The following is a 16,661-nucleotide window of genomic DNA, read 5'->3' as shown; positions in this document are numbered from 1 at the left end:
GCAAAAATATTCCTCGTTTTCCAACTGGGACAAAGCCTGGCCTCGTTTCAATCCTGCTCTGACCTGGCTGTGACCAGGGGTTGAACTCCTGGGAAAAGTGGAGCAGGGAAAGGCAGGAGAGGGGATGGAAGGATAAAGGGAAAGAAAAAATCAGGTGGAAGTGTCACAGGGGAGCGGAGACAAGAGATTTTCTGGGATTTAACGGACACAGCCTGGGAAAGCAGCGGGGAAAAGCAGAAATCCCACAGCACCCACAGCACCAGGGATTGTTTTACCCCAAAAGGGATAAAGATCCCATTTCCAGGAAAAAAATCATCCAAATCCAGCATCTCCACAGCCAAAATCTAAATTTTACAGAAGTTTAAAACCAACTGAATCCAATTCCAAAAGAAATTATCAGGATCAGCAGGAAGCTCCAATACCAAACAGCTGCACATGCTCTGGAGTGGGGATTTCCAGAGCCTCTGAACCCAAATATTCCCAAAATCCTCAGCACCATCATCCTATGGGAGAGAGGAGCCAGCCTGGAATGAGCCCAAAGCAGCTCCCAGCTCCTGCTCCAAACAAATCTCTCCCATCCACAAAATTCCAGCTTTTCCCAAAGCCACATTTGCAGGATGTGTGGGAGAGCATGAGCCAATAACGTTGGATTTTAAGATGCTTTTCCTTCTCCAAACAAGCCAGAAAGTTCCTGAGAATGGGAATTTGACTCTGAAATTTAACTCTGGGATGAAATTCCCAGCTCATTTGAAGCAATGAATCCCTTTCAGTGCCCACTCCTGGGATCTCAGAAGGATTTGGGAAGTGATCCAAGGTTCCTGGAGAATGGGATGCTGCATGTCCAGGGGACATGGATGGGGCTTCTGTGCCAGAGGGAAGCTTTAGATGGAATATTGGGAAAAAATTCCTGGCTGGGAAGGTGTTGAGGCCCCAGATTCCCAGAAAATCTGTGGCTGCCTCATCCCTGGACTTGTCCAAGGCCAGGTTGGACACTTGGAGCATCTTGGGATAGTGGGAAGTGTTGGGGTTGGAACAAAATGATCTTCAAGGCCCCTTCCCACCCAAACCACTCCACAATCCCATGAATTCTCCAGTGCCAGCCAACCCCAAACCCCACATCCCCATCCCTGATGGATCAGCCTGGTTATCCCATTGCTCCAGAGGAAATGATCCCATTATTATCCCCAGCAGAGCCACCTTTCAAATGCCAATTCCCATTTCCTTCCCTGCATTTCTAATCCCAGGATACTCCAAGGATCAATAGCCCAGGGATGCAGAGGAAGCTGCTCCCGGTCCAATATCCAATAATTAGTGGATAACTCAGCCTCCAGTGTGGGTGGGTTGCCAGGTTATGCCAGCACAAAATTCCATTTCCACAGGGAAAAAAATTCCCCCTGGGTATCGGGATTTATGGTTGGAGCAGGATATTTCCATCCTGTGAAAAGAGGGACAGGAAGCATGGAAAAGCTTTGGTTTTCCCACTTCTCTTCCTGCTTTTCCTCCTGTCCCTCAGGACGGGAGGAGCTGACACCCATGGATACAACATATCCAGGATCAAATCCTGCCCTAATTATCCCAAATCCACCATCACAATCCAGGGGATGATCCCACTGAACTGGGAAGTTTTGGATGCTACCATTGGTCCAGACTAATTCCAGACTGGTTTGGAATTGGAAGGGACCTTAAAGCTCATCCAGTTCCAATCCCAACACTTCCCAGAGTCCCAAGATGCTCCAGCCTGGACTTGGACAATTTCAGGGATCCAGGGGCAGCCACAGCTTTTCTGGGAATCTGTGCCAGTTTCCCTCATGGATCAGCCCTTCCCTGCTCACACAGTCGTGGAGCAGAGGGAATATTCCCCTTTCTGACCCAACCTCAAAAAAATCAGGGAATTCTGGATGCACCACCTGAGTCTGCCAGCAGGAATTCCGAGTGTGATCCCTGCAGGTGCAGATTTTGGATTGCATAAAACAGGGATCCATGGAGAGATCAACTCCCAGAGGTGGGAGCTTGGTACAGCCAAAAAAAAAAATGGGAAAAATGGGAAAAACTCCTAAAAATGCTCCAATCCCAGGAATTCCTGCATTTCCTGGGTTCTCCTGGGAGAAACCTGGAAGGTTTCTCCTTTCAGCTTTCCAATACAGCCACAGCGAATTCCAAGCAAATTCCAGGTGGGAGTTTGACAATGACAAAAGCACTGCTTGGGATTCTGAATTCCCAAGGGCTCCTAATTCCAGCTGGAAGCCGTTCCAGGAGCCTGGAGCTGCAGAAATCCTGGGATGCTGCCACTGTTTAGATTGGAGCCCTGCTGGGAAGTTTCTCATGGAAAAGCCCCATATATGGATGACCCAGAGAGAACCAAAGGCAAGGAAGGAGCAGGATTTGGGATTCCTCAGCCAGGGAATGGGGCTGGATGCGTCCCCCAGCTCCCTCCAGACCATCCCAAGGATTAACAGCTTCTCCCTCCTCCCAGATCCTGATAAAGCTGATGAAATTCCCAAGTTTCTACGTTTCCCCTCGATCCCAGGATCCATAAATAGCCCTGGCATTTCCAGTGGCACATCCTGCCTGTGGAAATTGGATTGCAAAGGAAAAATTGGCCGGAGTCCTTGCTGAATTCCCGTTGTTATCCATCTTTTCCAGTGTCCTTCCCTCCAAACCCCGTCAGAACTCCAGGTGGAGAGGCGGAGTGAAGTCGTTAGGAAAGATTTCCTGACAAACCTCGGGAACACCGAAGGGTTCCGGGCATTTTTCCCCTTCCATTGGACAAGCTCTGACATCTCCATGCTCTTCCCAAACTTCTCCTTGGAGCCAATCCTGCTCCTTCCCTTGCACAGGAAAAGGCCAAGGTTTGTCTGGAAACATGTGGCTTTATCCAGGATTTATCAGATTTTGGAGGAATTTCACTTAAAGAGGGAAAAATTTAAATATTCCTGGAGTTCTTTTTCCTTTAAAAGCTTCCTCCCCCCCAGGAAAGGGGAATGGCTTTAAAATGGAAGAGAGGAGGTTTCAATGGATTTGGGAAGGAATTCCCAGCTGGGAGGGTGGGGAGGGGATGGGATGGAATTCCCAAAGAAGCTCTGGCTGCCCCTGGATCCCTGGAAGTGTCATTAGAGTGGTCACTGTCCCTGTGCCAAGCCAAATCCATGGATTTCTTATTTTCCTTGTCCCTACATCAGCCTTTCCTGCTTAACACGGGGAGGAAGGAGCATCCAACCATAAAAGTCCAGGAAAAAAGGAAAACCACCAAAATTGCAAAATCTGGCAATGAAATTGAGATTAAAAATAAATAATGATGGATTTTTCCATGAAATACCTGGATAAAAAGGTTTCTGGGAGTCCAGATCCACATCTGGGAAGGGCTGGAAGCTGCTTGGGATGTTTGGAGCCGGCACTGACGTGTGGGATGAGTGACATTGGATTGGGGACATGGAATGGGATCAAGTGATCCCGACAATTTATTGGGAATCAATGAGGCTGCACAGATTGAACAGCACTGCCAGATTCCCATGGAACTGCAAATGGATTAGGAATCCTAATTCCTCTAAATCCTCTTTTTTCCCCTCTGTTTAGTGTGGAAAAGCTGCCTTTTCCAGGAGCCTGACTGGTTCATTCTCTCGAAATTAGTGGGAAAGGGAAATGGGAATCTGCACAGTTCATGGAAAAAATTCTCCAGGATGGAGGAGATGCAGCCAGGAAGCTTCACTGACTCCCTTGATTTTTTAGGAATTTGGATTTTTGATCCTTGGCCGAGGATTTTGGGAGAAGGATGGGGGCAGGGAACAATTCCTGGGTTTATCTGGAATTCAAGTGAAGTCAAGGGGAAAGGACAAACTCAAGCAAAATATTCCTCACATTCCATTCTGCATTTCCAGCCCGGTTTTTAATTCCAAATCCTAAAAAAACCCAAAAAAGCTTTAAAGCCCCTCCCACACAGAATGCAATTGCCCAGGGAAAAAAGAAAGAGGGATTAGAGCTGGAGGCACACGGATATGGATTATTCCATCCTTTGGCAAATGGAAAATAAATCATCCCATTGGAGCCAGAGCCACGAGGGCGAGGGAGGGGGCAGAAAAATGGGAATGATCCTAAAGGGATTCATTCCAGAGCATCCTTGGGATGGGACGGATGAACTTCCTGCAGAACCGAGTGCTCCCAGAAAAAAGCGGATTTAAAAGGGGGGGAAAAAAAAAAAATGAACAACCAACAAATTAAATGGAAAAATCCAACAATGGATAATTAGCAGATGGAAAAGCAAAGCTGCAATTTAGGTGTCTCCAAAGGGAAATCCCAACAAGTGGCTCTGTGGATTTATTTTCCCTTTTTCCTTTGATCTCGCTGGCTGGGAGGAGAATTCCTACAAAACTGGAGCAACCCAGAGCAGGAAAAACCCGAGCGGAGACGTTGAGAGTCTCCCCCTCTCCTGACCCCTCTTCCCGCCCCCGGGACTCATTAAACAGGGAAAATCCCGCGGGATCCAAAGGTTCTGGCAGTGAGCACACAGAGATGTTTTCCAGAGCAAATGTTGGGCCATAAATAATGGATCAGGAACGGGGCCGGAATGAATGGATTTATCCCCTCTGCAGCTCCAGTGCCAGAGGAGGCTGGGATTTCACTGGATTCCAAGTAATCCAAGATTTTTCAGGAATAATCTTATTTTCGAGGCTTTTCTTTTTCAGGCTTATTTCTGGAGTCGGGTGTCTATTCCTAAAAATTCCACATCATCCTATTCCCCCCAGAATTCCAACATTGGGGCCGGCAACACTCTAAGAGTTGTGGGACAATTGCAGTATGTGGGAACAGCCCCCAAATCTAAGTCCAAAATTATCTCCCTGGAAATCACTGCTGCACCATTCCTGGGTGTATTCCAGAGCTTTTCCCATTTTTCCCAGCAATGCACGAGGAATCCTGTCCTTGGATTTTCAACACAGCCACAGCTCATCCTGGGATGTCAAACCCTTGGGACACTGAGCCAAGGGTTTCCTTGGACTGACCAAACCCAGGGATTTCTGGGATTTGGCCTGGTCCAGGCTGCACTGGAGGCTTTGGATCTTTGTCAGGATTTTGCCCAGGCTCCTTTTCCCAATGTCCAATCCACTCCTATGGAATGTGGACGGACCTGCCACCAACTCTTCCCTTCGAGGTGACATCCAGCCCTGTGCCCATGACCTCCTCCGGAATGATTTCCTCCTTCATGAACCAAAACTCCATCCCAACCTGAAATCCTGATTATTCCAGTGGGGAGGAGAAAGGATGGGAGGGAGGGAAGTGGTTTTCCAGGAAAATCCTGGATCCAGCAGACTTTAAGCCACCCTCATTCTGTCACTGGAATTTCACTGACCAGAACTTCATGGATCCCATGCTGTGTCCCATGTCACAAATCCAACTTGGATTCAAGGACATTCCCAGCTGGAATCTGCTGGAATGAGGTGTTGGGATAAGGGAGGAGATACCTCTTGTTTGCTTCCACTGATTTTCCAGCTTTCCCTGTAATTCCCACTTCTCCTCGTGACCTTCCGTGGAGGACAGGCACGGATACAAGAAGAGCTCCCTAAATTCCATAAACTTCCCAAAAATCTCTCTGCCTTTCAATGCAGGCTGCCTGGATTCCCAAATAATGAAATCTTCCGTCAGGATGATATGATCCAAAGTGACATTGGAGAAAGAAAGGGGGGAGGAAAAATAAGGATTAAAAAGGGAGCCAGGGAGAAATGGGTTGTCCTGGCAACTGGCGATTCCTTCCCAGCATTCCCAGATTATTTCATGGAATGAATGTTTTCCAATTAAGCTGATAAAAGGTGGAATTTAGCCGAGGGTGACCACTTAAGCTTTAGTTGGAAAAAATTCCCTCTCCAATAATTGGAATGATTTTTTTTTACCGTGGAAGGATTTAATCACGGCCTAGATTTGCTGGAAAAGCAAGAATTCCATCTTTTTTTTTTTAAATGGAGCCAATTTATCTTCCCTTTAAACAATCCAAGAGGAAATGGGGAATAAAGCCTAAATCAGCACCTCGGATTAGGAAGGAGCAGCTGTGAACCTCTCCCATGGAATGATCTAATTCCAAGGTAATTATCCCGGATTTTTAACGCTCCGCTAAAACCCCAACATCAGCATTTTCGGGATTGACAGGCTGGGAATTCACGCCAAGGAGCCAAGTGGGAACCTGCAGTGCTGCCCAGCTTCTCCTCCAAGGTCAAGGATGCAGGAACATCCTTGGAAAAGCTGCCAGAATCCATAAATCTCCCTCAAATCCAACCTTTCCTCTCCAGGCACCACCAGGAACCCGACACAGAACGGACACGCAGAATGCCGGCTGGGAGGGGGCTTCCAGGAGTAATTTTGGGAAAAGGAAGAGCAAGAAGCACCAGATTGGGTTGTAAATCCCTAAAAATCCTCCTGCTATTGGAATGGTGCTGATCCTCCTGGGATTCCAGGGTGGATCGAGACGGAGCCTCTGGAAAGGCTGGAAAAGTGTTTGAACTCCAGGACCTCTGAGTTAAACAGTCTAAATGAAGATCCAAACGTTCCAGGCTCCCTAACAAAGCCATCCATTCCCAAGAAGCCTTTGGAAAACAAGGAATCCACTGGAGATGGCCATGGGACAGGAAAACTTTGGATAATGACTCCAAGTGACCTTCCCTGGATTGAAAGAGAAACAAACCAAACTTTCCTTGGAAAAGCAGCTCCTCGGAGTGCTGCTCATCCAAAGAAATCCATCTGGATCCAAATCCATTTGGATTCTTTGGGAAGAGGGAAGAGCTCAGGCTGGGAGGCAGGAATTTGATGGAATCTTTATCATTCAAAGGCAACGGAAAGCCAACGAAGAAAGGGAAGGGGGATTTTTCAAAGGAATGAACAGATCCCCTCATGCCTCGTTATCCTGCCACAAAATTCCCACTTTCCCCAGGTTTTTCTACCAAAATTCCAAGGTCAAGGGGATTCCCTCGTGCCTCATTATCCCACGCCCCAAAATTCCCACTTTTCCTGGGCTTTTCTCCCAGAATTCCAACTTCAAGGGGGGGGGCGAGGAAGAGGAGGCAGCAAAGAGCACATGGGAGGTGAGGGCTGGATTTGGGATGAAAAATTCCCAAAAAAAGACAGGATCAAGTTGGGAATTTTTACTCCAAGTATTCAAAAAACCTCTCTGGAGTAGCAGGAATTTTTTTCCTACTAAAAATTCCCGGGATGATGGGAAAAGGAGCTTTTTTGTGCCCTTCCAACGCAGTGGCCTGGGAGGGATCAGTGCCATCCGTTGCCATGGGAATGATATTCCCAGGAAACGCTGCTGGAGGTGGAGAGGAAACCCCAGAGATCCATTAGCAACAGGTTGCTATGGCAACAGCTCCAAGCTCATTAATTCCTCCTTTCCTTCTCCCCATCCCAAATAAAAACCAAACCCAAAGCAACTTTTCCTGGGCGTGGGGTGGAAAATCCTTCAGGAATTTCACCAGGAATGTACACGGATGAAGGAACAGCACCAAAATTGCCACTTGTGTCTCCAAATTGCCTTTTCCAGCTGGGATTTCAAATAAAATGAGGATTTTAGGGATAATTCCCTTTTTTTGTGGCCTGAGAGCTGCTCCCAAAGGGAAAAATGGGATTTTGCCATGAAAACTGAGGAAAAGCAAAAAATTCTGTGGTTTTTCTCCCCCTCTGTCCCCTCATGTCCTGCCAAGTCCCAATTCCTTGGATAAATTTGTTCTCCCTGGATTCAAACTGGGAATTCCCTCCTCATCCTAAAAAAAGCTGGGTTGGGTTCCAAGAGGAGCAGGACATGGAAAAGAAGGGAAAAGGGAGATGAAGGAGGATGAGATCCAAACTCTGGTTTGGAATTCCCTCCTGGCATTCCCAGGAAACACAAAGCACTCCTGGAAAATCCCCTGGCTGGAGCTTTTCCAGCAATTCCAGGAAATCCCATTGTCCTGTGGATATCCCAGTTCAGGTGGGAATCTGACTTGGAAAAGAGAGGGAAGGAAATGGACTTTTGATAAAAATGTGGAAAATTCACTGCTCTAACAGCAAAATTCCTGGGAATGAAGGGAAGAATTGGAGCAGAACTCTCTTAGGAGCTGCTAAAGGCAAATTCCCTGGAAATTCCACACTCTGGGATCAGGCAGCACAGGGAATATTAAAATATTCCCATTTTTCCAGTCCAGCTGAACTTTTCTCCATTGTCACCATTTGTTCCCAACTGGAATTGAAGGGACAGCAATGCTTGATCCCTGAATTACAAAATTCCTGGGAAATTCTGTCCCTTCCATCCTTTCCCTCCTTCAATCCCCAAAATTCCAGGCAGGATTCAATTAATGGAATTTGTGCTGAGCTCAGCTGGGAAAGAGCCTTTTCCTCACTTTCTTTTCCTCCTATTCCACAGGTTTTTCCTCCAAATTAAACCTCTGGAATTCCAAAACCTTTCCCAAATCAGAGCTAAGCCCAACCCCGCTCCCAGGATTTTTCCTACAGAATTCAAGGAATTAGGAAGTGCTTGGAATATGGAATGTTCCAGAGGAGTTTTATGATGATTGGGATTTCTCTCCAAGTCTGGTCTGGGATACAAGGAATGCTCAGGGACACAAGGGATTCCCTGGGAATCCAGGAATGCTCTGAGATTAAAGGGATGCTCCAGGACACTGGGAAGGAAGGTGGGAAAATGCTCAGATCCCAAGCACTGATCCCAGAAAGCATTGCTAGAAAATCTGGGATACCTGGATCAGATCCAAAGCATTTGTCACTAACAGGGGCAGTTGAGGGGAATATTCCAGGATTCATGTTCCAAAGGCTGGGAGGAGCTGCTGGCTCTGGCCTGGGCCACCAGTTTGTGAACTGGGATGGAGCAATTCCAACCATTCCAAAGGGAATCCGGCCCCACCCCTTTGGTGGGAATGCCATCATTCCTGCTATTGTCCCAAACTTCTCCAGCCCTCTGCAAACAGCATCTGGAAATTCATGGATTCACCAGGATGGAAATCCAAGCATTAATTCCACATTTATCCAGGTTTCTTCCAACCTAGAGCAATCCCATTCCTGGTGATTTTTATGGACTGGTGAGAGCTTCCATGGAAAAAACAAGTTTTTCCCAACATCCAGTCTAAAGGAACTCGGGACAGGCTCTGGGTGAAAAAATGAAGCTTTTGGCTTCCCAACCCTCTGGAAAGGGCAGCACATCCCAGAATTCCAGACAAACCAACCCCACAGGATGCACAGCCAAATCGAGCTCATCCCTCTTGGCAGCTCTGGCCCTGGAGCCTTTTTAGGGATTCTGGTCCAGCATTCCCGGGCAGACAGAATCCCAGAAATGTCTGGAGCAGCAGGAATTGTTGGCACTGGATCGCTCCAGGAGTCACTGGAAGGTGCAGAAGTCCTGGAGAACATCCAGCAGGAGCCGGGATCAGGACACGCTGCCGGGCCAAGAGCATTCCCTGATGGTTCCCTGATTCCTGAGTTTCCGTGTTCCCAAATCCCCGATTCCTGAGTTTCCTTGTTCCCACATCTCCCTGCTCCCAACTCCCCTGATTCCTGACTCTCAGGAAACACAGGATTAAGCCTGGCTTAAACTCAGGCCTCAAGTGACTTCAGCAGGGATGATCCTGCCTTGTTTGCCCTCAGCTCTGTCCTGAGGGATGCTGGAGATGGATTTGGGATCCCTCAGCAGGTCAGGATTTGGGATTAAACAGCCCCATCCCACCTGAGCTGGGAGCCCTTAGAATGAGCCCTTTCCCAATCCCAAAGAATTCCCATTTGTGGCACCAAATCCCACATTTTGCTTTGTCTCCCATCCTTCTCTCCCTGTCATTCCCAATAAAGCAGGTGTCAGTTCCTCCTTCTCTCCACATCCTCAGAGACAGGAGCAGAAATCCATGGAAACACCTGTGTTCTGATCCCAACTCTCCCAGGAATTCCTGGGACAGCAGGAAAATCCAAACAAACAGGCAGAGAGGATCAAAGAGTTTGGGTACAACGAGCTCCACACGAATCCCATGGGATGCTCTTCCCAAAATGTCCCTGTCTGTCACATCCATCCAACACCATCCATCCCTTGGGAATGGGGCTGATATCCCAAAAACCCACACTGCAACTCCTGCTTCCAGCAAGATCTCCCAGGATTTTTGATATCCGGGCAAATCCTCCCTGCTGGGATGAAGGGAAGGGCTTGGGAGCAGAGACCCAGCTGGAACTCCTGCCTGGAATAGCTGCACACACACAGAGCCATCCCATTCCTCTGGAATTCTAGGGAAAACCAGCCACATAGTGGGAGCATTGTGAGCTCACACAATTCCCATCTGTCCATGGAAAGAGGGAAAATGAGATCCCAGAGCCGAGCATTTCATCCGCTGCCAAATCCCTGCTCCTGCTGCAGTGCCCAGACTGGATTTTTATCTGGGGGAAAAAAGAGGGAAAATTGTCTTTTCCAGCTGCTTTTTGTCAAAGTTTCCCAGACCATTCCAGAGTGAACATTCCTGGATTTCCAGGGAGGTCAGGAAGAGCCCTGCACACGGAGGTCAGCACCCTCTAATTCCCTTCCCTTGCTGCTTCAGGAAAAGGATTGGAAGTTCTGGAATTAACTCCAAGCTGGGATCATGGAATAGCCCTGGAGTAACTTCTCTCCTGTCCCAGGCAGCAGAATATTCTCTCTAAAGTGTGTTTTCCTTAAAATCCCAATGATTTAGGGACTGGGGATTTAGGGATTTGCCCCAAGCAGCAGCTGCTGCCTCAAGAATTAAGAGCAAAATCCGAGTTTCCAACATCTGTGTAAATATTCAGAAAATATTCCTTGCATGAGGAATTCCAGCCTTGGAATGCTGGGCAGGCCCTCCAGGGGATGGAATTCTGAGGGATTAAAGGAAAACACACCTGGATGGCTTTGGATGGGCATCCCTGGGATTCCTCCTGAATTTCCAGCAGCCCGAGGAGATCCCAGACTGGGAACCAGGGGGGAAATCCAGGGAAAACTCTGAGTGGGCAGCAGGAATTCTTGGCTGCAGCAGGGATTGGGAAACAAATCCCAAATCCATGGAAAAACAGGGAGAAAAATCCCAATTCCCAGTTTATTTACTGCAAACAAGAGTGATTCCAGTTCCAATGGAATTATCCCACTTGGAGCTTGGAAAAGTCAGGATTTGGCTCCCAAGGGATCAGCCCAAGCCCTCAAACACAAGGCCAAGGGAAAGGTGAGTTTAAATCAATCTAATTCCATTTTTCCATTAAAAAAATCCCTAAAAAGCAGCAAAACACCCCAGAGAAGCTGGATGGTCATTCAGGAAACATCCACAGAAAATCGGGGATCCCACTGTCCCAGATCCAACCCTAGGGATGAGCTGGAGCCTCGGATCTGCTGCATTCCCAGTTCCACTCCTGGGATACACTGGTCCACATTTCCAAGGAATTTGCCATCCTGAAATGCTGGAAAACACACCTGGACTCAATCCACACCCCAAAATTCGAACCAAACTCCAAATTGGAATAGGATTTGTTGATTCCCAGCAAATTTGAGGGGAGGAACTGAAGGTAACTGGCAAAGGCAAGTGGAGTCTGGGATTTCCATGGATCCATGCATCCATAAATACCATGGGAAATGGGAATTAGATGCTCTGAAATTAGTCTGGAATGGGGAATAAATTGAAGATATTTCCCAGAGATTACAAGGAATCCTCAGGAAAATCCAATGGGATGAGCTGGAGTTTGCACTGGAATGGATTTTCCAGGGAATATCCAGCCCAGGAAAAGTTAAATCAGGAGAAGAGGAAAACCAGCCCCAAAGTCACTCTGGAATCACTGAATTCCTATTTTCTGTGAAAAACCCTAGATTTGGGGATTCAGAGATGGATAACTCCAAAATCCACTGGCAATAAAACATGGATTAGGATAAAGGGATCCTAGAAAAGCCAGGTTTGGAAACAGATTCCCAGTGCTGTGCCTCCCATCCCTCCATCCCATTTTTCCCAGTTTTCCAGAGGGAAATCCCCTTGGAGATGCCCTGGGATGGATTCCAAGCTTTCCTCCACATCAGAGCCCACCTGGGGTCACATCCATGACCCAAAAATCCAGGAGATGCGTCCAACCCCTCCTAAGGGCATCCAGGGATTCACCCCTTCCTTGCTAATCCCAAATATTCAAAGAAACTCCATTTGGCATTCCAGGTTTCCATGGATCCACTTAGGAAAAGCCAGGGAATGACCCTGAGGGGTGGCAAATCCCAAATCCCCACGGGAACAGCACAAAACGCCACCCACGGCCCTCCAGAAATAAACAGACGTAGGAGATCCAATCCGAAGGAAAATAAAGAAGTTTGGTCCTAATTTTATGCGGATTAAAAAAAAAAAAACCAAAGGGAAATTCAAAGCACAGCAGGGAAACAGAGGGAAAATCCACCCAGGTTTAAGGGAAAATCCACCCAGGTTTGAGGGAAAATCCCATTTGGATCAGGGCTTCTATCCCAAAAATGGTGTTTGGGTTGTTTGTTTGTTGTGATCTGTGATTTGGGGGTGGGAATTGGGATTGGAGGTGACCCTGGAGCTTGGGAAGAGATTCCTGCACTCAGAAAATCCAGGAATAAATCCAGGAATGCCGTTCCACAGCAAAAGTGACAGCAGAGTGTCCCTGCTTGGATTAATTGAATTAAACACACTCCTAATTACTGCTCCCACCTCCCAAAATCAGCGCTTTTCCCAACTGGAATATGATATGAACCCAAACCTCTGGAAGCAGAGGGGAGGCAGAGCAGGATCCTTCCCAGGATCACTTTTCCAGGTTGTTCTCAGCATTCCTGCAGGCAGCGGTGCCGTTGAACGCCGAGGTGCAGCTCCTCCGTGTGCCCCATCCCGGTTTCCCGCTGATGCCTCTGGCTGGGAATGTTCCCCGGGAATGCTCCCGGCTCTGTAACCTGATCCTGCCCCACCTGTCCCCTCCAGAACCCGGCTCCAGCTTTTTTTAGCCATTCCAAAGCCTCCCCGTGACCCCTTCCTGCTTAAGCTCCACACAAATCACGTTTTTTGGGAAGATTCCCACCTGCTCCGGGCCACAGGGCTGGGATAGCTCCGATTCCCAAAAATATCTGGAGTGGCTGGCAGCTCTTGGAAAATCTGGGTGGGAAAGGGAGATCCCCAGTGGGTTCATTGGATGGAACACAGTGGGAATTTTGGGTGCCTCATCCGAAGGCTGCTCCATTCCCAGAGCGTCCCATGGGATCAGCCTCAAGGAGCTGCTGGGAATTGGAGCCTGGAGCTGGAATTTCACAGGAAGAGAATTCCCAAATCAGCAAACACAGGGAAAAGAGGGATATGGGAATTGGAGGGCACGGAGCGAGACCTTCCCCTCTTCCCACCAAATCAATCTCAGCGGGAGCAAGGACAACTTCCCTGGGAAAAACAACCAAAAATTCCCCATCCAAGGAGGGCACCTTGGGAAGATCCAAGGATTTTGGGAGCATTCCTAGTTCCCATCCCTCCCTTCCATAAATCCTAAGGAAAACCCAACACCCTTTTTCTTGGTTTATGGATTTGTGCTTCGGGAAGGGCAGGAACAGAATCTAAACCCACAGAACCAGAAATTCCCTCTGTGGGATCTTTTCCTTCTGGGAAAATCTCCCAGGAATTCCAGCCCTCACTGCCCTGATCCAGCCGTGCTCCTCCTTCAATCCCCTCTTCCAGCTGCTTCCCAGGTGTCCCACTCCATGGAATTTTTCCCAAGCTCCTGGTTTCCAGGTGCCTCTGCTCCAACACACTCAGACCCAAATCCTGCTCTGAGGTGGCTCCAAAAATCCCAACCCACTCTTCCTGAAAAATTTAATCCAAGGATTTGATTTTGGACACTGGGAAAATGGGAATAAATCCCAGCAGGGAGCTCATCCCTCCTGCTGCCATCCAAGCACACCAGCACTGAAATCCTGGGAATTCTGTGGAATTCCTGCTTGGCTGTTAAAAATCCATCCCTATTTCCAGCTGATGTTTTGTTGGATGAGGAAGTTTGGGAAAGGAAGGTGCTCTGCTGGGAATTCCCAACAGGAGAATCCAAGCCCTGCCTGAGCACACCTGACCCCTCTCCCAAAACACCTGCCTTGGAATTCTCCACCTGCCAGAGGAGATTTCGGGAATGCCAAACCCAGAGACTCCCCCAAACCCAAAGGAAATGACCTTTCCTCCCACAGACTCCCAAAGTTTTCCATCACAAGCACCCGGATTAGGGAATAAATCCATCCTGACTCACTCCTGCCTGGGACAACCCAGTGCCCTCCCCAAGGCCAGCTCCATCCCATTTTTCTTATGGGATTATCATTCTGTGGAATATTTAAGTATCAATTCCTCCTTTCCACCCTTGCACGTCCAAGTTCCCCCCTCAGGGCTGGAAATCCCAGTTGCAGTTGCCCCAGATCCCTTTTTTCCAGCATCCAGGCTCTCGGGAATGCTGGAATGAGCACCCAGGATGGCGCTGGTGTTGTTAGGCCTGGCTTAACCAGCAAGGAGCACTTTAGGAAGAGGAATTTAAGCCCGGATTTGCTGCAAGCAGAGACTTCACCCAACAAGAGCAGAACCAAGAAATCAGCTGGGGCCAAGGAGCTCCATTTTCCAGAGAAAAGAAATCGGGAAATGGATTTTTCCCTGACTAAATCCAACCCTTAATGAATCCCTGAGGGTTTTTAGGAATCTCTGCAGGGCCAAAGTTGGCCAACATTTTGTGCAAAACAAAAGCAGCCCCAAATCCATAAAAACTGTGTGATTTTCCCTCTGATTATTCCTGCAGCTCCCAGCCCGGGGCAGCATTCCCAGGAGGCATTTGCAATTCCTGCTGGGCCGGCTGCTGGGGAGAACCAGGGGTTTGTGTGGGGAGCTGAGGCAGATCAATAATCAGCTTATTAATAAATAATGGGCTCAATAAATTAATAAATAACGGGGAGAGAGGCAGGCAGGGATGGGGGGTAGGGAAAAGCAGGAATTCTCCACACAATGCCCGTGCTAAAAGCTCACTTCCCAAAGATTCCGGGCACAAACTGACAACTCTCGCTCGCACCCAGCATTCCGGGGAAAATTCCATCTCCTGGATGTCACGAGCCAGAGGAAAACGCTGCTGGATGATTATTTAACATTCCTAAAGCCGGGAAAGGACACCGGGAACGGCGGAGATTTAAAGGATTCACTGTTCCCTTCCTTCCCTGCAAGTTGCAGCAGAACAAAAGCGGAGGGGACTTTTCGGGAATGTGCCTTTCCCAAAGCAACTCCAGCTCCATTTTTCCCCCGTCGGGAAAGCTCCCGTGCACTCGCAGCTCTTATATAAACAGCGGAGGGGCTGATCCCCCCCCGGCATTCCAATAAAAACCAAGGTCGCATTTGGAATTGCGAGGATTCCCATCCCGGCGAGCCCCGAGTGGAGTTGAGGGATTTTTTTTCCCCGCTGGGAATTTCGGGGGGCCGCGGCTCCGCACCCCCCGAGCGGCTCCGTCCTGCCCGTCCCGGACACTCGCACGGAGCCGCTGCGGGACCTTGGCGTGTCCCCAGCACGGGGGACACGGGGGACACGGGGGACACTGGGGACACGCTCCCCGCGTGTCCCGCTGCCACAAATCCCCCTTGTCCCCCTCTCCGAGCCGGCGCTGGGGACACACCGAGGACACGCCGGTGGCTCCGTGGCATCCCCGGGCGCTGCCGGCAGCGGGGACGCGCAGCTCCGCCGGGATGCTCCGGCCACGGGGAGGGTCCCGGGGGTGTCGCGGTGTCCCGGGGGTGTCCCGAGGGAAAGGATATGGGTTACAGACCAGCCTGAGGCACCAGCTGCGCGGGCGGGTGGTTTGCTTGAGGCAGAAGAAGGCGGTGGGTGCCAGCGCCGGGTAAGGCACCTGCTCCTCCTCCTCGGAGCCCAGCTCGGCGGGCGGCTCTCGGCCGGGGGAGCCGCTGCTGGAGCCGGAGCCGCTGCCGGAGCCGCTGCCGGCATCCTCGGGCGGCTGCTCGGCGGGGCGGCGCGGCGCTGGCAGCGCCGTGATGGGCACCCGCACCTCGGCCGGGCGCGGCGGCTCGCGGCTCTCGCCGGCGCTCATGGTCGCGGCCAGCGGCACCTGCGGGGCGAGGGCAGCGGGTCAGGGCCGGGCCGCCTCCGCCGCCGCCGCTCCCGGGGATGCTCCGCCGGGTCCCGGCGCTCCAGCCACAACAAAGGCGGGCGGGGGGAGGTCGAGCCTCCGCCCGGGCGCGGCCGCTCCCGGCCCCCACGGCGAGCTGGGGGTGCCCCCCACCCTTCGGGGACCCCCCGGAGGAGCCTCCGGGCCGTGGATTTTGGGGGATGGTGGATTCTTGGGGGGGTGTCCTACCTCAGTTGGGCGGAGCGCGGTGTCCCCAGGGGCATAGCCGTGCCTTGCAGCTCACATGGGACCGGCGACAATCGCGGCTCCGGGGGATGGCCGAGCCCCCTCCCAGGCACGGTGGCACCCCCAAAATCCAGCGGGGGGAAGGGAGGGGTTGGGGCTCGGCGTGCGGCGCCCGCCCGCGGGGATGGAGGATGGAGGAAGGCTGGGGAGAGGAGGAGGAGGAAGAGCAGGAGGAGGAGGAGAAGGTGGCGGGGGCCCTTCCCGAGCCTCTCCCGACGGTAAATCCCAAGGAGCGAGGAGGAGGCAGCTCCGCCGAGCTTCGCCCGTGCCCAACAGGAAACTTCGGATTTACCGGGGGAGGAGGGAGAGC

The 16,661-nt window shown here is 50.3% G+C and overlaps 1 protein-coding gene across 3 annotated transcripts in view; it reads right to left on the bottom strand.

The window, feature by feature from the left end:
* The window catches only part of CACNA1H (calcium voltage-gated channel subunit alpha1 H), a 153,294-nt gene extending 136,868 nt beyond the window's left edge, over positions 1-16,426 (bottom strand). For all 3 annotated transcript variants that reach the window (XM_030958025.1, XM_030958027.1, XM_030958026.1), the window contains exons 1-2: positions 16,295-16,426; positions 15,738-16,045 (exon numbers count right to left, since the gene is read on the bottom strand). In XM_030958025.1, the coding sequence (XP_030813885.1) occupies positions 15,738-16,027 (290 nt within the window). In that variant the 5' untranslated portion in view covers positions 16,028-16,045; positions 16,295-16,426. The remainder of the gene's footprint in view (positions 1-15,737; positions 16,046-16,294) is intronic.
* Between the last annotated feature and the right edge of the window lie 235 nt (positions 16,427-16,661).

Source organism: Camarhynchus parvulus, chromosome 14, assembly GCF_901933205.1.
Source record: "Camarhynchus parvulus chromosome 14, STF_HiC, whole genome shotgun sequence".
NCBI classification, from domain to species: domain Eukaryota; kingdom Metazoa; phylum Chordata; class Aves; order Passeriformes; family Thraupidae; genus Camarhynchus; species Camarhynchus parvulus.
This window is presented reverse-complemented; position numbering and strand designations above follow the sequence as displayed.